The following is a 19955-nucleotide window of genomic DNA, read 5'->3' as shown; positions in this document are numbered from 1 at the left end:
TGTACTTAAAAAAATTTTTTTTTTGATAACTCAGTAATTTTCAGTATATATACTAGAGTTGTGAAATCTCCACAGTCTAATTTTAGGATATTTCCATTACCCTGAAAGAAATGCACATCTATTTCAAGTCACTCCTCTTCCCACCTAGAGGCCTAACAAGTGCTAATCTATTTTGTATCTCTATCAAACAGGGAATAACTCTACTAATGATGGGATCAGCAGATGCACTTCCTGAAGAACCCTCAGCTAAAACTGTCTTCGTAGAAGATATGACGGAAGAACAGTTAGCATCTGCTGTAAGACAAACCACATTTTATATAACCACTACTTTTCAGAAGTACAGTTACTGAAGTGCCTTTCAGAAAGTAGCACATGAATGCTTTGAAGATTTAATATTTAATATCAAGATGTATTCATTATAAAGGCAATTAATATCTGTAATAAATGTAAGTCTGGCAGGTAGTCAGCACTATTTAATGTTTACTATTTATGAGGAAACAGGCTTAGAGAGATTAAGTAGTTTAAATGCTGGGACATTTAAATTCTTAAAACTTCCATTTTGAAAATACATAGAAGTTATTCTCAATTTAAATGCAATGTTGGTTTAGAAAGTGATCATACACTTGTCAAATGTTGTTATTAGTTTTACAACCCATCATTTATGTAGTACCATTCCTTTTTTTTGTAAGTATTTCTAAGTGTATTTTATCACGCTGTTTTAATGATAAGCCTGAAGGGGGGCAGGATTGGTATGACTATTCTGTCCTTTTAAAATTTTCAAGAAAGGAATTAAAACAGAAAATAACTATTAGTATTATGTAAGGAAAAACTTTTGTTGGGGAAATAAAATGTTACTTTAGGGTAAAAGTTGGATATACGTTGGTATAAGTTGGAAATTTTACTTGCTTTAAAGTGTGTGCTTTAGTGATTTATATATGCTACTAGAGGCCTGGTGCATGAAATTCGTGCGGGGGGGTGGGGGTGGGGTGGGGGGGGGTGGGAGGGTGCCCTCAGCCCAGCCTGCATCCTCTCCAATCTGGAATCTGGGATCCTCCCAATTCTGGACTACTGGCTCTTAATCGCTCACCTGCCTGCTTGCCTGATTGCCCCAAACTGTCCCCCCTGCCAGTCTGGTTGCCCCTAATTGTCCCCACTGCTGGCCAGGTCACCCCCAACTGCCCCCTCCCTGCTGACCTGGTTGCTCCCAACTGCCTCCCCTGCTAACTTGATTGCCCCCAACTGAACCCCCTACCCCCGCCGGCCTGGTCACCCCTAACTGCATGCGGGGCCCCTTTCTTCCCCCTGCGTGGTCACCTCTTGCTGTCCACCCTAACTGCCCCATCGGCCTGGTTGCCCCTGCAGTCTGCTTGTTTAGTTGTTTGATCGTCCCTCACTAACCCCCCATCAGCCTGGTCATAGGCAGTCATCTTGTGAGGGTGTGAGGGTCAATTTGCATATTATCTCTTTGTTATATAGGATGTCACTTTATAAAAAATTATTTCTCTTATCAGATGGAGTTACCATGTGGATTGACAAACCTGGGTAACACTTGTTACATGAATGCTACAGTTCAGTGTATTCGTTCTGTGCCTGAACTCAAAGATGCTCTTAAAAGGTAAGACAAAAAATAAAAGTCTTTTTTAGGTAACAGGTTCACATTTGTGTAGTGTTGTGTTGTGTGTGTGTGCATACCATAAAAATAAAGAGCTAGTATGCCAATGGTCAGGATGCCGGCGGCGGGTGTGAGGCAGGGCATTGCTCCGGAGGCAAGAACATCCCGGGGCGGGGTGTGTGTGAGGACCCGAGGACCCCCTCACCAGTCCTTCACCACCCCCTGCTTGCACGCAGAATGCCCCGCTGCCCACCTGCCAGGGGAAGAAGCACAGCGCAGCAGGCGGGAGGCTCCCACGCTCTCCTCTGGCACCATGACAGGGCAGAGCAGCCACGTTGCTCTGGAGATGGGGCAGAAGCAGGGAGGCACCTGGAGAAGGCAGGGACCAGCCCAAGGCAACTCGAGGGAATGAGGGCAGGACTTGAAGTGGCCAGAGAAGGCCAGAGGGGTCAGAGGCTGGGCCAGGCTGGCTGTAGCTTTGTGTGGAGAGAATTGTCTTAATTATATTCACAAGGTTGTGCACAGTCAATACTTCTAATTTCAGAATATTCCCCACCCACCCCACCCTAAAGAAACCTCATACTCATTAGCAATCCCTTCTTATACCCTTCCCACCTGCAACTCCACATTCTTGTCTTCGGTGATATCACTCATTTTCATTTTAGTAGATATATAGTATGTAAGCATAGTTTTGATGATAGTGAATATTCAATCTCTCTCCTACTCTTAATGTTTGAATATTACCTGAATGGTCATTTCTAATCTTTTGTCATAAAATATATTGTATTAGTAAATACTGTGGTTTGAATATTTTTTTTGGAAAGCTAGTTTTTTTGTATTACTATATTGTAACAGAATTGTAGAGCTGAAAGTAGATTTAGAAATCATTTTATAGGTGAGCAAACTAACTAGAAATTTAAATGACTTAGTTTTGAATATAGGCAAATTGATTTTGATTTAATGTTTTTGATTTAATGTCTTTTTTCATTATTTTGAAGTTTTATTTTACTTTCTTTGTAATAGACAGTTAATTTATACTTTTTGTTTTACACTGTTTTCAGAAAACGTTTGGTATAGATGAGTTAGACAAGGGGACATTAAAATATTTTTATTGATTAGAGATGAAGGGAGAGGGTTAGAGAGAGAGAGATAGAAACATCAATGATGAGAATTATTAATCAGCTGCCTCTTGCTCGCCTCCTACTGGGGATTGATCCCGCAACCCAGGCATGAGTCCTTGGCCGAAATCGAACCTGGGACCCTTCAGTCTGCAGGCTGATGCTCTATCCACTGAGCCAAACCGGCTAGGGCAAGAAAGAATTTATTCATTTAAATTCCTTTTTTCTTGGAACACCTTTTTTGCCAAGGTTTAAAGGAATAAAACCAGAGAGATGAAAATAGAAGGGTAGGATCAAATCTGAGAAACTTGCAATTGAGTGTCATAATAAGTCCTTTTAACTGGTTTCTTCCCATTTGAGTTTGAGAATGAATTGAATTCTAATTACCTAATTCTGCCTTAATGTCCCTAGGTATGCTGGTGCCTTGAGAGCTTCAGGGGAAATGGCTTCAGCACAATATATTACTGCAGGTCAGAATCTTAAAATTACATACTTTCAAGAGAGAGTATAATATCCAATAAATGTTATTTTTACTTACAGTTTGTGCCTTTCAATGTATAGAATTGTTTTCTAAAACATTACCTCATTAAAATTGGTCTACTTACTGTAAACATCTGGGGATTTATTCTATTATCCAAACTAGGGGCCTAGTGCATGAATTCGTGCATCTTGAAAGGAATCGTGGGCCGTGAGATTGTGGCAGGCACAGGGGGCAGGTCTTGGCCCATCCTCCGCACCCCTGCTCGGCCCCTCCCACTGTGGTCCCCCTGTCCCCTGTCTGCCAGAAGCTCACTCCTGCCTTCACCAGTTGCACCTGCTGATGGTGCAGAGTGATTGGGGCTGGCGCCAGCAGCAGGTACAACCAGCAGCTGCTGCCCCATCGCCCCTCAGGAGCAGGTGGAGGTGCAGAAGCCCTCAGGGATGACCAGGGCGGGCAGCTGCTGCTCTCATTCGCTGATGGTGCCTAGTGATTGGGATTTCAATATTCAGGAGTTTAGTAGATGGGGACCAAGTAAAGGGGAGTGAGTTAGGAGTGAAGACCTGATGGCTTGATAATGGCATAGAGGCAGAACAGTAACATTATACCTGTTTGATCTCTAGACAGAATTTATACGTATTTGTATTGAATTAATATATACCCTACTTTTTTTGGGAAAACAGCAGCTGGAAAGGAGAGAGGGGAAGGGCTCAGAAGTTGTTTATAGCTAGTGATTGCAGTATAAGTTCTAGTGAGTTCATTAAGATTTGAAAACCAATCTTTTTCTTATTAGGGATTGAATAATTGCAAAAGGAATAAATGCACATAAATTATTAAGCATTTTTTTGTCTATAGCAATTGAAATTTAATTTATAGTAGCATGTGTTAAATATGCCACCCTTACTAAGGTACTGTTGCTTTGTTTTTAAGCTCTTAGAGATTTGTTTGATTCCATGGATAAAACGTCTTCTAGTATTCCACCTATTATTCTACTGCAGTTTTTGCATATGGCTTTTCCACAGTTTGCAGAGAAGGGCGAACAAGGACAGTATCTTCAACAGGTAATCAGGTCAAGGTTCTTGGTTTTCATTTTAAAAAGGTAAATTTTAGGTTTCCTACACTTATACTTATTGGAATATATTTGGAAATACAAATATACGTCATCTAGTTCTATTTTGTCTTGCCTGGCATGATGCAATATTCTGTGAACTGATCCTCTTGCTCTGTTTTTGTTTCTTTGCAAAGTTTCTCTATATAGTCCCCAGAGGCCTTTTAAAATGTAAATAAGATTATGTTGGCCCCATGTTCAGTACTTACTAGTGATTTTCTATCCCTAAATAAGCTAAATCCTAAATAACCCTAGCCTGTGGCTACCTTTTTGAACTCATCAGATGCCACTGTCTTCCTTGCTTTTCTCCAGATACTGATTTCCTTGCTATTTTTTTTTAATATGTTTTAATTGATTTCAGAGAGAGAGAGAGAGAGAGAAATATCAATGATGAGAGAGAATCATTGATTGGCTGCCTCCTGCATGCCCCCTACTGGGGATTGAGCCTATAACCCATGATATGCCCTGACCAGGAGTTCAACTGCGACTTCGGTTCATAGGTTAATGCTCAACCACTGAGCCACACTGACAGGGCTTCCTTGCTAATTTTTAAACCCTCCATTTATCCTTGTTCTGCAGGGCCTTAGCTCTTGTTCCCTTTGGCTCTCAGTGCATGACTTTCCTCCTTACCTTCAGGTCTCATGACTCAAATGTCAAGGCATCAGAGAGACTTTCTTTGACTGTTCTATTGAAATAGCACACTTTCCTTGCATCAGTCAATTTTTGCTCCTGTATTACTTGCTCCCCCCTTTATAACTCTTCTTTGAACTTGAATAAATGTTATATATTTTTTATCTGTGTTTCCCATTTGATTTTTATTTTATTTACTGCTATGTATTCCTAGTGTCTAGAACAATGTTTAGCATAATTAGGAAGTCAGTCAACATGTTTTGAATGACTAAAAAAAACAAAACACTATTTTGGAATTTTTGTTTTGAAGATCATAAAATATTTGATCTTTGGCTTAACATTTTTAAAGAAAAAAGTACTTTCTTCTTCTCTAAGAACACGAATTATTTTGGGAGGATTCTATAGACCAAGCCCTGTCTCAGCCAAGATTACTTACTTTTCATTTTAAAAATTACAGGATGCCAATGAATGTTGGATACAAATGATGCGAGTATTGCAACAGAAATTGGAAGCCATAGAGGATGATTCTGTAAAAGAGGTAATCTATACCATAAAAGGCCTGTGGCCGTGACACTGTAAGGGCGGGGTGGGGCGTGAGCTACTCACTGCAGAGAGCTCCTAGGGGCCGAGAGCTACGAGTGGCGGAGGGCTGGGTGGCCAGCTGAGGCACGCGCAGCAAGCGACACGCACACGATTTTGTGCAAGCAGGGCCTCTAGTTTAAATATATTTGTGATTACAGATCTTCATTGTACCTTGGTTCACCCCTACCTTATGTAAAATGTACAATAAAATGCAGTAAGTTCATATAAAGGCTTAAAATAAATTCATCTTAATGGATGGACATGTACTTGAATACTTTAGATGGTCAATCTGTAGTTGGAATTTGGAAGTTTGCATTTGACACTTGAATTCAATGCATTGTATTAAATTTAATTAATTGATATTATGCATCTGTAGTTTTTTGGTAATATTTTTTGAGCAATAGAAGGATTATGGAGAAAGGATTGCATTTTAAGGAACTTACATTTGGGCCTAACTGGTTTGGCTTAGTGGATAGAGCGTCGGCCTGTGGACTGAAAGATCCCAGGTTCTATTCCAGTCAAGGGTATATACCTTGGTTGTGGGCACACCCCCAGTTAGGAGTGTGCAGGAGGCAGCTGATCTATGTTTCTCTCTCATTCATGTTTCTAACTTTCTATCCCTCTCTGTAAAAAAATCAATAAAATATATTTTAAAAACAAAACAAAACAAAAAACCAAAAACCAACTTACATTTGTATTACTGAACTGGATTGTGTGGAAGGTAATATGTATTAATAAACACATGTTTTTAATTTTTGCAGACAGATTCTTCAACTGCAACAGCAGTGACACCATCTAAAAAGAAAAGTTTAATTGACCAATACTTTGGAGTTGAGTTTGAAACTACGTATCCTTATGAGCCAAGATATATATAAACTACTCAGAACTTCCTAGAAGCGTATGAAGTGAATTGCTATAAATACGTTGGCTGATTAGAGTGATGGTGAGGGGGGGGGGGGCGGGGAGAAGGAAGAAAAATTCTTTAGAGGTTTTTATGTTTAAAACATGTCATGGAAATATGAAATTTGGAAACGTATACCCACTGAAGTGATCTTAAAGGTTAGAGAAGTGTATGTACTTTAAGGATATTCATTATTTTTTCTTACAAACATCTTTAACATAGTCAACTTTATTAATTTGCCTCAGAATTTTTAATGGTATGAAATAGAGTGTACCAGTTATATATTGTACATGAGATTGAACCAATTTATAAAACATGAATTTAGGGAAGTATTTTCTAGCTGATGGGTAGAAACTTAAAAAATATTTCTCTTTATGTATCTTTTGGTTAAGACCATTTTAAGATCATGTAAATAGCAACTTAGGTTTCTTTAATGTTTATCCTTTTCTTACATTCATTACTCAATATTGTTGGTTAGCGAATAAACATTTAAAGTATGTTGAAATAAATCTCTATTGGAAGACCAAAATGTTTTAAATGCTAATGAATGGTGCTATTAATTTTAATAGCATTAGCCATTTTCCTTATCTTACTTTGCACAGCATGAGATGCACAGAATCTGAAGAAGAAGAAGTCACTAAAGGAAAAGAAAATCAGCTTCAGCTTAGTTGTTTTATCAATCAAGAAGTCAAGTATCTTTTTACAGGACTTAAATTGGTAAGAACAATTGGAATTGATCATTATTTATGAATTCTGCATTTGCAAATGCACCTACTCGCTAAAATTTATTTTTGACCCAACATCAATACTTGTGTTGTTTTCACGGTCATTTGAAGACATGTTTAGTGTGGCAAAAATTTTGAATTGCCTGAAACATACACTGTACCAGCTGAGGTCCAGAAAGCTAATGCTCTGACTTTTCATTTCAGCTCTTATACTATAAACAAGTGTCTTTGCAATCAATCATTTTTTAGTGCCACATGTTTTGCATTTTTGTGCTTATTGACTTTGTTATTTAAAATGGCCTGCAAACATAGTGCTGAAGTGCTGTCTCATGTTTTAAGTGCAAGAGGGCTGTGACATACCTTGAGGAGAAAATTAAGTTTCTTAGATAAGTTTCTTTCAAGGATGAGTTTTAGTGTAGTTGTGACTGAATTCCATGTTAATGATTAACAGTGTATGTTAAGTATGATATCATTATACAGAAATATAAAACAAGGTTATGTATTGATTGGTTGGCAGAAATGGAACCAAAGGCTTGCAGGAGGCTCTGAAGGTATAGTAATGAGGGTATTTAAAAATTATGAAGTATAAACTGGAATTGTACTACGCAGATCAGGACTTAGAATCATTCTGCCTTTGCACTAGTTTTACAGGTGAGGTCGTAGAATTTAAGTGACTTAATTTGGTTTGTGACAGATCCTAGATACAAGAACTTAGTATTCTTTACCCAGTGCCATACTAAGGAATGCACTACAATATGCAGATGGATAAAATATAATGGTTTGCCAGCCAACTGTTAATTTGATGTGATTTGGAGAATATGCACATTTTTTAAAAGGCTAGGTAGTGAATTGGGGTAGGTATCTTGATAAACAAGATAATTTGTTGTCAGGGAACTCCCATTTATAGTTTGGGATAAAATGGGTTAGGGGAGGCTTAGTAAATTTAAACATAAGTAGATAGATAAATAGTGATATTCTTTGCTCTCAGGTATTGGGAGGAGAGTTGTGAGGCATAATGGCTTTTAAGAGAAGTCAGTTTTAAAAGGATTACAAATACTAGCTAACCACCAAGAGTCCTAAACAACTTATAATGTACAAGTTTCAGGGCTTCAAAACATGCAGTATAAGTATTAATTGCAGAGTTTGGAATAGAATGTCAGGGATTCTCCAGGATGATCTTTTCTTCATAGTTTGATGAAATTCTATAAAAACGAAATATATTTGAAACCTCTAGATGATAGTGTATTGATGATAATAGGTATAGCTTATTATCTGATGACTAACATGGCAATAGCTATGCTTTCTTGAAAAATAGGTATGCATGAAATTTTACGTTATTGTAATTTTTAGATCATTTGTTCTGATTATTGGATTGTTTTAATGTGTTAGATTGTTTATATCACTTAAGTAATTTGGCCTCACATTTCATTACCTTTTGGTTTCTGAATAAACTTGATTAAATGTTCAGAAGCTACTCTGCAGTGATAATTTTTGTAATGTGATTAGCATGTTTTTTGAATTGATTTTTAGAGAGAGGAATGGAGAGGGAGAGAGGGATAAAACATCAGTGATAAGAGAATCATTCATTGGCTGCCTTCTGCATGCCCCCTATTGGTTGGTTGAGTCCATAACCCATGCATGTGTCCTGACTAGGAATTGAACAATGGCCTTCTAGTTCATAGGTCAGCATTCAATCAGCAAGCCACACCAGCAGGGCATGATTAGTAATTTTTAAAAATCAAACTTAAAAAATTTTTTTTCTTTAAAAAAACGTATATATTTTATTCATTTTTTACAGAGAGGAAGGGAGAGAGAGAGCTAGAAAGATCAATCAGCTTCCTCCTACACGCCCCCTACTGGGGATGTGCCTGCAACCAAAGGTACGTGCCCTTGACTGGAATCGAACCTGGGACCCTTCAGTCCGCAGGCTGATGCTCTATCCACTGAGCCAAACTGGTTTTGGCAAAAATAAATAAGTGTAACATGCTTAAAGTAAACAGTAACAGTAAATTGTTTTAACTCTGATTTCTTATATATTTATGTTCTCAAAGTAGAACACAGTAGTGTTATTTTTCCCCCAATTTCATTTTACTATATTTAAAAAAAATACTTGTTTTTATTGATTTCAGAGAGGAAGGGAGAGGGAGAAAGAGACAGCAACATCAATGATGAGAGATAATCATTGATCTCCACTGGGGTTGGAGCCTGCAATCTGGGCATGTGCCCTTGATTGGAATCGAACCTGGGACCCTTCAGTCCATAGGTCAACGCTCCATTTACTGAACCAAACCAGCTAGGGCTCATTTTACTTTTTAAAATGAACTTACTGGGGGTGACATTTTCTATCTAGTCGGACTTACTCTTTCTAGCGACTAGCCTTCTTGCAGTTTCTTCAGCCCAGGAGCACAACTTGCTTTATAGTCAGGTGGAAACATTCATTAGCCAGAAAACAGATTTAGAAAGCTTAGAAAATTGACCCAACTTAAAAGAAGTAAAAAATGTTGGACCTTGCCAGAACCGGTTTGGCTCAGTGGTAGAGCATCGGTCTGCGGACTGAAAGGTCCCAGGTTCGATTCCAGTCAAGGGCATGTACATTGGTTGCAGAGGCAGCTGGTTGATGTTTCTCTCTGATTGACGTTTCTAGCTCTCTATCTCTCTCTCCTTATCTCTCTGTAAAAAATCAATAAAATATATTAAAAAAAAAAAAAAGTTGGACCTTGAAAATGACTTAAGGTTTTCTCATTATGCAGAATATAGTCAAACACTGCAGCAGTTAAACATTTTACCCTTTGTTCTCACTGCATGATCTATAATAACAATCTGCTTCGTGTTGATATTTACTGCTGTGTTGCTGAGGATTATATGAAAGAGAAGTTGGAGTGTTTCACTGGGCTCTAAAAAGTTAACTAAATCAGAAAGCAGGCCTCATTAAGCAAGTTTATTCTATATCTATAAAAGACTAAAGACTTGCACATGTGTGATACATATGAAGCTCTTGCTATGCGATACATATAAAGCTCTTGCACGTGTGTGTTTCCATCTGTCATTGTCAATTGTGAATTTGGTTGACACAGGAAGAGGCGAATAGCGATACTAAAATATTTCTTCTAATTTTCTTTCAATATGCACAAATTAGTGCACCGGGCTACTATTATAGTTGGTTAAAAAAATTATATAGGTTTTATACGTACAGTTCTTGAATATATCATCAGTGTATTGTATTGTGTGTTCACCACCACGAGTCAGTTCTCCTTTTATCACCATTTATTCCCCCTTTTAGTGCTAACTTTTTAGTATTTTTTTATTGACTTCAGAGAGGAAGGGAGAGGGAGAGATAGAAATAACAATGATGAGACAGAATCACATAGGTGATTTAAAAGTAATACCTAGCGGGGATAACTACCTGACCCATTGTCACACAGGCACTGAGGAATAGATATGACCATTAAGATATGCATATTGGACAAGGGCTTTCCCACATTGGCTAGACTAACAGGGTTGCTTTGAAACCATAAGTAGATGAATGCCATAAAAGACTATGTAAAATGCAGTATAGACTCTCAGAATCTGAATAACATTTGGTAATTTTTTTTTCTTTTTAAAAAAAGTATGTTATTGATTTTTTACAGAGAGAAAGGAAAAGGGATAGAGAGTTAAAAACATCGATCAGCCACCTCCTGCACACCCACTGGGGACGTGCCCGCAACCAAGGCACATGCCCCCTACTGGAATCGAACCCGGGACCCTTCAGTCCACAGGCAGACTCTCTATCCACTGAGCCAAACTGGTTTCAGCTGGTTATAATTTTAAAATTCAAACGTTATGTTTTATATTTCAATGAGTTCACACAAGTATAAATCTTTTGATGCTGTCTGATGCCTTTTAAGAACTAAACCATATCTAAAAATAAACATCTTCCCATTGTCTATTAAAGAATTAAAAGTGTGATTCAATATTGTGGAAAAAATAATTTTTAAAAACTAACATTTGGCCAAACCGGTTTCGGCATCATTGATGTTTCTAACTTTCTATTCCTTTCCCTTCTTCACTGTAAAAAAAAAAAAATCAATAAAATATAATTAAAAAACACACAAAAACAACAACTAATGTTTGGCCCTAACTGGCTTGGCTCAATGGATAGAGCGTCGACCTGAAGGGTCCCAGGTTTGATTCCAGTCAAGGGCATGTACCTTGGCTGCAGGCACATCCCCAGTGGGACCCCTCCTGCAGGAGGCAGCTGATCGATGTTTCTAACCCTTTATCCCTTTCCCTTCTTCTCTGTAAAAAAGTCAATAAAATATATTTAAAACAACAACAACAAAAACTAATGTTTGGTCTTCTGTTATGTTCTTTTTCAGCGACTTCAGGAAGAAATCACTAAACAGTCTCCAACATTACAAAGAAATGCTTTGTACATTAAATCTGTAAGTTGTTCATTCCTTTTGAAATAGAATTCCATTTTGTTAAGAGTTTCCCAGTTAATTACTGTTGCTCATTCTTTGTTTTTACCAAACCAACAAACTAAAAACTTGAGTGGCATATTCATGTAAAATGATTTCTGTCTATTTTTTCTTCTCAGTCCAAGATCAGCCGGCTACCTGCTTACTTGACTATTCAGATGGTTCGATTTTTTTATAAAGAGAAGGAATCTGTGAATGCTAAAGTTCTTAAGGTTAGTCTAGCAAAAAGTTATTTTTTGAAGGCAATTCCTAACTTATAAAGGCAATTTATAAATTATAGTAGGTTTCTTTAGTACTTTAGGGATAGTTAAATTTTCTTTAAAACATTATTAGTATTAGACAAGTGGTTTTTAACCAAGATATGCATTGGAATTACCGTATTTTTCGGACCATAAGACGCACCAGTTTTTAGAGAAGGGAAATGAAGAAAAAAAGGTTCTGAAACAAATAGTGTCCTAAAATATTTTATGTGCATTAAAACCCAACATCACAGTCATAAACACATGTAATCAACCCTGTAAAGTAAACAGCAGCATTTAGAACCATTTTAGAGCCGGGCAAGCACACAGAGACCACACAGAGCCGGGCAAGTAAAAAAACTTTTTTTTTAAAGTATATGTGTAGGCTATATTTGGACCATAAGACGCAGGGACTTTTCCCCCCCACTTCTGGGGGGGAAAAAGTGCGTCTTATGGTCCGAAAAATACGGTACCTATTCTCTCTCTCTCTTTTAAGTGTATTTTATTGATTTTTTTACAGAGAGGAAGGGGGAGGGATAGAGAGTTAAAAACATTGATGGGAGAGAAACATCGATCAGCTGCCTCCTGCACTCCTCCCACTGGGGATGTGCCTGCAACCAAGGTACATGCCCTTGACCGGAATTAAACCTGGGACCTTTTAGTTCGAAGGCCAATGCTCTATCTACTGAGCCAAACTGGTTAGGGCCTATCGTTCTCTTTATTTTAAATCATATACATGTCTGGTTTTTTTCCACCCCCCTTATTCTGATTAAGTGGGGCCTGAGGTAGTACATTTTAAAAAAGATTTCTAGATAATTCTGATGTATACCTTCCTAGAAACACTGTACTAGATCAAAGATTCTTATCCTTGTACCTTTAGGGCTGGGGTTGGGCTGGGATACAGTATAACACACTGCACTCTGTTCTGGGCATTCCTTTCTTTCAGGTGAAGAGAATGTTAAATTATTGGTGCCCAAAGAGTACTTACATTGCAATGTGTCGATGTAGAAGCCAGCCTTATGAAGTAGCTATATATTTCATTGAACTGTAGTTCTGCTATATATCCAGAGTTCCTGGTCTAGCCTGTTGAGCTGAAATTTATAATACATTTTCAAATATATTTAGTGTTATATTAGAAGGTTGACTATAGTTGAAGTATCTACTAGTGTTCACTTCATATGTTGATATTAGTTGCTGAACTATATCACTATTGTTTCTATGTGAAATTGTATTTCAAATTATAGACAGAAGTGACCCCATTTGTAAATTGACTCCTCTGATGGTCTCCATTATTTTCACAACAACTGGTTTAGTATTTCTAAAATGCTTCCTTGTTATATGAAATTTGGTAGCTCCAATGTGGTCAGTTTCATGGGTTAAAATGTTTAATGGAAAAAAATTTAAAATCTGTCTTACCTTGAAGTTACTACCAGATTGAAAATAAGCACTAGATGTTTTCACCTGAAAAAGATTTCTAAGCAGTTTTTACAGCTTTTATTTTCAACTATTTGAATTACGAAAGCAGTACTTTAAAAGTATGATAGGTATTTTAAATAACTACCTTGTTAAGTCTGTCTACACATTTGTCCTCTTTGATTTGTATACAGGATGTTAAATTTCCTCTTATGTTGGATGTGTATGAACTATGTACACCAGAACTCCAAGAGAAAATGATCTCTTTTCGATCAAAATTCAAGGATCTAGAAGATAAAAAAGTGAATCAACAGACAAAGACAGTAGGTTCTTATTGCTGATTTTTTAATCTCAATATTTTAATCTTCAATTACTTTGTATTGTTATTTATTGTAGAAATGGATTTATTGTAGAAATATATTTAGCTCATATACAAATCCCACATATATTGATGTAAGCCTTTAAAGTTTTAGGTGTATTTTAGCATATGACAAAGAACTTCAGTTATGGTAAAGTGTTCTTTATAGTAGAATGTTGGGTCCAGTGCACAAATTTGTGCATCTTTGAAGAATTGTGGGCCAGGAGGCTGCAGTTGGCACAGGGGTGAGTCTTGGCCCATCCTTCGTGCCCCTGCCGGACCCCTCCTTCAGCAGCCCCCAAGTCCCTTGTCTGCCAGTGGCTCTGCTGCTGCTGCTGCCTGTCCCACTTGCACCCGCTGATGGTGTGGAGCGATTGGGACCTGTGCCAGCAATGAGTGCAACCAGGGTTTGCACCATCAGCCGGTGTGAGTGGCAGCTGCTGCTCTGATCGCCCCTCAGGAGCAGGGGGAGGTGGAGAAGCCCTGAGGGGCAATTGGGGCCAGAGGTGTGAGTGGGGCTGGCTCTAGAAGCAGGCGCTAGCACCAGGTGGGACTGCGGTTCCATAGGAGTAAAGAGTTTTCAGGAACCTTCAGAGGTTCGCCCTAATTACAGTGACCGGTGCCCTGTCTTGGTCTGGTGCCCCCGCTCACCTGCTCCACCATCCCACCGCGGCCAGCGCCCACATGTTCCCCTCTCTGCCACCTGCTGCTGATGCCGCCAAGTTTCACACGCACACACCCCCTCCCCCTGGTGGCCAGCGCATGTCATAGCGACCAGTTTGGTGGTTCTGCTCTTCGGTCTATTTGCATATTAGAATTTTATATGTAAAGTAAGCTTATTTTTTTCCCTCCTATAAACTGCAGCTTATGTTTCTTTTCTGTATATCTCCTCAAAGCATATATAGAAAAACTTGGCCTAGATTTTCAGTGTATTTTATTATTTTCCTGGGAGGCATGGAATTATCTCCATATCTTCATTTTTGTGTGTGGAAATGGTGGTATAAAATATTGACTCATTTACACCCACTGAGAAAACTATCTACTGTTGATATGCTAGTAACTGCTAAAATTATAACCATATCAACTTCATGTTTAACAGATTATGTTATTTTGGATTTATATAAAATATACCTGCATTACTATTTACTTTTAAATGAAAAAGATATTTCCTATTAATAAAGATTTTCAGTGTGATATTATCATATGTGAAATTTTAAATTTACCCAGCCGGTATGGGTTGGTGGTTGCGTGTCGACCTCAATCACCCAGCCACACTGAAGGAAGTCACAGTTCAATTCCTAGTTAGGGCACATGGCCGGGTTGTGGGCTTGATCCCCCAGTATGGGGTATGCTGGAGGCAGCCAGTTAATGATTCTCTCTCATCATTGATGTTTTTATGTTTACCTCTCTCTCTCCCTTCTTCTTTGAAAGATCTTTGTGTTATTTTTCTCTATTATTTTTTTCTTGGCCTAATTCAATCAATTTCTACTCTTAAACTCCTTTTTTTCTGCTTGTTTTGTATTTATTTTTGCTCTTAGTCTTAAGTTAGGGTAGCTTAATTTGTTGCCCTAAATGCTTATGTTAGAAAAATAGAGAAAAGAAGTGCTTTCACTATATCCTACAAATTTCATTATATTGTATTTTCATTTTCATTCGATTCCTTGTATTTTTTTTCATGTATTTCCCTGAGACTTCTCTTTGATCTTGAATTATTTAGAAGTATCTTGTTGACTTTCTAGATGTTAGAAATATTTTCTGCTATCTGTTATAGATTCTAGTTTGACTCCATTGTAGGGAAGAACATACTTATGCTAATTAAGTTTTTAAAAATTTGTTGAGGTTTGCATTAGATGCTTCATGATGTGATCCAGCTTGTACACTTGAAAAGCATGTGCATTCTGTTGTTGAGTAGTATTCTATAGTTACTGGTTAGATCCATTTGGTTAATGGTGGTGTTGCAGTTTTCTATAACCTGGCTATTTTTTCTGTCTAATTCTATCAGTTGTTGACTGTGGAGTGGTGAAGACCTCAACTAAAACTGTGCAATTGTGTGTTTCCCCATTCAATTTTGTCAGCTTTCACTTTGCATGTTTTATAGTGCCATTATTTGGTGCATATACATTTAGGATTTTTTGACATTTGGTGGAGTGAACCTTTCATTATGCAGTATTCCTCTCTGTCCCTGTTGTTTTTTAATCCGAACTTTACTTTATCTGATTAATATTGCTACTGCTGCTTTCTTTATGTTACTGTTTTCATGATACATCTTGTTTTCATTATTTTACTTTAAAATTTCCCATACTGTTATATTTGAAGAGAGTTTCTTATAGATCTTATTGATTGTGTATAGTTGGATCATTTTTTTAATCTAGTTTGTTAACCTCTTTTATGTACAATAATTTACATTTATGTAATTATTGATACGTTAGTGTTTAAATCTATTTTATATTATCTTCAGTATTTCATTTTTTGTCTTCCTATAGATTACATGAACATTTTCTTTTTAAGATTTTAAATTGATTTTTAGAGAGGAAGTGGGGAGGGGAGGGAGGAGGAGAGGGAGAGGGAGGGAGAGAGGAGAGAGAGAGAGAGAGAGAGAGAGAGAGAGAGAGAGAGAGAGAGAAAGAGAAAAGCATGGATCAGCTGCCTCCTGCATACCCCCCTACCGGTTATTGAGCCCACAACCCAGGCATGTGCCTTGACTGGGAATCGAACCAGCAACTTATTGGTGCATGGGATGACTCCTAACCAACTGAGCCACACTGGACAGGGACTAAACATTTTTTTAGAATTCTAGATTGATTTATGGATAACGTATTTAAAGGTATTTCTTTGCATTGTTTTTTTTGGGGGGTTGCTGTAGGTATTACATTATATACATTGGACTCTTGAGCCAATGTGGAAGTTAGGGGTGTAGTAAAAAATGCATGTGTAACTTAAGGTGGTCCTCTGCATACCCATTCCCAACCACCAGTTGACCCTGAACAGTGCTGGTTTGAGTTGTGTGATCAGTTGAAAACAAATCGAATATATGTGGGCAGTAAATATTTGTGGAAATGAATATAGGTATTCACCACTTTGTGAAAGTTCTCGTTACGTCCCTTCACTTTTATGAAAAATCTACCATTTTAGCCAACTGAAAGAAATCGGAAGGGGAATTTTGCTTTTATGAAAAAAGCCATTACCATACTCACGTTGGTCTTTTGCTTTTTGTAAAAGTAAAGTGGAATAATGTGAACTTTCTGAAAGCAGGATATACTCTTCGCTTTCTATATGCCAGTTTGGCTTTTAAAAATTTTCATAGAAATGCTCCTTTCAGATACTGGGGAAACATGTACTCTCATTGAGAAAGCAAATTTTATTTCAGATATCATGGTTTAAAATTAAACATTTTTTTTCCCTTTAGAGTGACAAAAAGAGTAGTCCTCAGAAGGACGTTAAGTATGAACCCTTTTCTTTTGCTGATGGTAAGTGAATATTCATTTCAATTGAGGTGATGTGCGTGCGTGCGTGCGTGTGTTTTAACGTAAAATTACTGTCTAGTCACATAACTTCTGTTTTTTTAGTTATGCTTTTAAAAAAAGGGTTCTTGAAGTATAATTTATCTCAATATGACGTACAGTAAAAATCACTCCTTTTAGCATAAACTTCTAAAACATCTTTCATGAAGCCTTAACTTTGGACAGTAGTAACTTACTGGATTCTAATAGTAGTGCTAAACTTCAAAACATAGTTCTTGTTATTTGGTTTTAGGAAGCACATGTCTGTTTATTTGTCTAATATTACTGAATTTATCTCTTCCTTTAGACATTGGCTCCAATAATTGTGGATACTACGATTTACAAGCAGTGTTAACACATCAGGGAAGGTCTAGCTCTTCAGGTCATTATGTATCATGGGTGAAAAGAAAAGAAGGTAAATATCCTATTTTTTTTTCCAGTTGTTATATACTATTTTAATAGTTTAATATAAATTTTATAATTGGTTCTCAAAGTTTTCAATTTCAGAATCCCTTTACACTCTTACTTATTGAGAACCTTCCCAAAGAGCTTTTTAAAAAAATATATATTTTATTGACTTTTTTACAGAGAGGAAGAGAGAGGGATAGAGAGTTAGAAACATCGATGAGAAAGAATCATCGATCAGCTGCCTCTTGCACACCCCCTACTGGGAATGTGCCTGCAATCAAGGTACATGCCCTTGACTGGAATCGAACCTGGGACCTTTCTGTCCGCAGGCCCATGCTCTATCCTTTGAGCCAAACCGGTTTCGGCCCAAAGAGTTTTTGTTTATGAGGATTATGTTTCTTATTTACTATAATAGAAATTAAAACTGAGAAATAAATTAATTTATTAAAAACTGACAGTAATAAACCTATTACATAAATATTTAAAAAATAAAAATCATAATTCCCCCCCCAAAAAAAAATTGCAAGAAATGGTATTGATTTACATTTTTTATAAAAATATATTTTATTGAGTTTTTACAGAGAGGAAGGGAGAGGGAGAGTTAGAAACATCGATGAGAGAGAAACATCAATCAGCTTCCTCCTGCACACCTCCCACTGGGGATGTGTCCGCAACTAAGGTGCATGCCCTTGATCGAATCGAACCTGGGATATTTGAGTCCACAGGCCGATGCTCTATCCCCTGATCCAAACCGGTTTCGGCTTGATTTACATTTTTATGTCTTTAATTAGGAGACAGCTAGATTCCCCTAATTATTTCTGCATTGTCTTTTGCTTTATCACACATTGTATATCCTTAGGAAAATTCTAAAGTACGCTTGAGAGAATGAGGGGGGAAAGGTACTTAATGCTGTAGTAGTGTTATAATAGTCGTAGCCTTCAGGGAACTCCTGAAATGGTTTTGAACCCGAGTAGTCCCTGGGTCGTGCTTTGAGAATTGTTGCTATGGTGGATGGAATACCGCTGGGCGTAAAATACCTTTTTGAAATGGAACTGAAAAAATTGTGAATGATTTTAATTTCATTTTCCTCTCGTTCTTTAGATGAATGGATTAAGTTTGATGATGATAAGGTCAGCATTGTGACGCCAGAAGATATCTTGCGGCTTTCTGGTGGTGGAGACTGGCATATAGCTTATGTTTTACTATATGGGCCTCGCAGAGTTGAAATAATGGAAGAGGAAAGTGAACAGTAATCATCTTTTTAGCTATTTATGCTTAGGTGTGAAATAAATGTTATCTGTTGATCATTTCTATAATCCAGAGCTTTAGAGGAAGATGTGTAAGTGGTTTTGTTTTCCCTCATATGGAACAAAGGGCAGAAGCAGACCACTCTGTCAACGTAAAATACTGCAGAAAAGAGAAAATTGCCTTTGGACTGTGCTGCTCTGTATAAAGGTGACAGGAAGAAATTTTTTAAAAGCTTATTCTTGCATTAGTTTTCTAAAATTCTGAGTTGAGATGCCTTTCAACCATTATCTTCTGTGATAATTTTCCCTGCCTTTTTCAGCTCAATATTCGGCAATGAAATGTTTATTGCACACCTATTACTGTTATTTGTTGTTCTTGCATGGTTCAAACCACAGGTAATTTCCTTTGCCTTAGCTAACAAATTTTGCCAGGAAGATGGAAAGGAAGTATTGCTCTCATTGTGCTCTCAGTGCTGCTGTCCACATAGCCCATGGAAACATGGATACAATCAAGTATTTGTCCAGCCTGATTGTTGCTGGCTTTTCATGACTTTAAAATAAATTCTGATCAATAGTACATTTGATTATACATTTATTACTGTCTCTGTGATGTACTATGGTTTATACATTTAACACTGCAATGGTTTTGTAGTAATCAATCTGAAAAGGATGTTGACAGGCTCTGGTTGCTTATTTTTAGAAAATAGGGATATTTAATAGAGGTATTAACAGTTTTTTGTCCAACAGTTTCAAGTCTTTTGTCTATTGAGTTGGCTGAGGTTCCAGTATGTTAACCCTGTTGGTTAGTTTTACTCTGCTGTTAAGTATCCATTGAAAAACTTTATCTTTGCCTGTTTTATATTGTTTAAAAAGAAATACGAAGTTGAAGAGCAATGGAGTTTTTTGGATGCTGAATGCAGCATTTCAGTCAGATCTGTTCTTTGGCTCAGTTCTTTATTTTTGTACTTGTCAGTTCCCAAAATCTTAATGTCTTTTTCACAGCTGAATATCAAATGATTTTTCTAGTGGAGGTAGGAATACCAAGGGTATGAGGTATTTCAATATAGTAGGTTTAATATATTCTAATTAGTTCATCATCTTTGTCTTAGGAGCCTTGTTAGAGAAAGGATAGAATATTACCAAATTTGTCTGATTTCAAGTTGGATATTTATAATT

The 19955-nt window shown here is 37.3% G+C and overlaps 1 protein-coding gene across 2 annotated transcripts in view; it reads left to right on the top strand.

Moving 5' to 3' along the window:
* The window catches only part of USP14 (ubiquitin specific peptidase 14), a 30711-nt gene extending 11213 nt beyond the window's left edge, over positions 1 to 19498 (top strand). For both annotated transcript variants that reach the window (XM_036418478.2, XM_045574143.1), the window contains exons 4-16: positions 192 to 296; positions 1512 to 1615; positions 3142 to 3200; positions 4139 to 4269; positions 5404 to 5484; positions 6290 to 6375; positions 7032 to 7146; positions 11513 to 11578; positions 11734 to 11826; positions 13461 to 13589; positions 17031 to 17091; positions 17432 to 17539; positions 18634 to 19498. In XM_036418478.2, the coding sequence (XP_036274371.1) occupies positions 192 to 296; positions 1512 to 1615; positions 3142 to 3200; positions 4139 to 4269; positions 5404 to 5484; positions 6290 to 6375; positions 7032 to 7146; positions 11513 to 11578; positions 11734 to 11826; positions 13461 to 13589; positions 17031 to 17091; positions 17432 to 17539; positions 18634 to 18785 (1290 nt within the window). In that variant the 3' untranslated portion in view covers positions 18786 to 19498. The remainder of the gene's footprint in view (positions 1 to 191; positions 297 to 1511; positions 1616 to 3141; positions 3201 to 4138; positions 4270 to 5403; positions 5485 to 6289; positions 6376 to 7031; positions 7147 to 11512; positions 11579 to 11733; positions 11827 to 13460; positions 13590 to 17030; positions 17092 to 17431; positions 17540 to 18633) is intronic.
* The last annotated feature ends 457 nt before the right edge of the window (positions 19499 to 19955 follow it).

Source organism: Pipistrellus kuhlii, unplaced genomic scaffold, assembly GCF_014108245.1.
Source record: "Pipistrellus kuhlii isolate mPipKuh1 unplaced genomic scaffold, mPipKuh1.p scaffold_m20_p_6, whole genome shotgun sequence".
Taxonomy (NCBI): Eukaryota; Metazoa; Chordata; class Mammalia; order Chiroptera; family Vespertilionidae; genus Pipistrellus; species Pipistrellus kuhlii.
The sequence above is the reverse complement of the archived record's forward strand: the minus strand, read 5'-3'. Positions and strand labels throughout refer to the sequence as shown.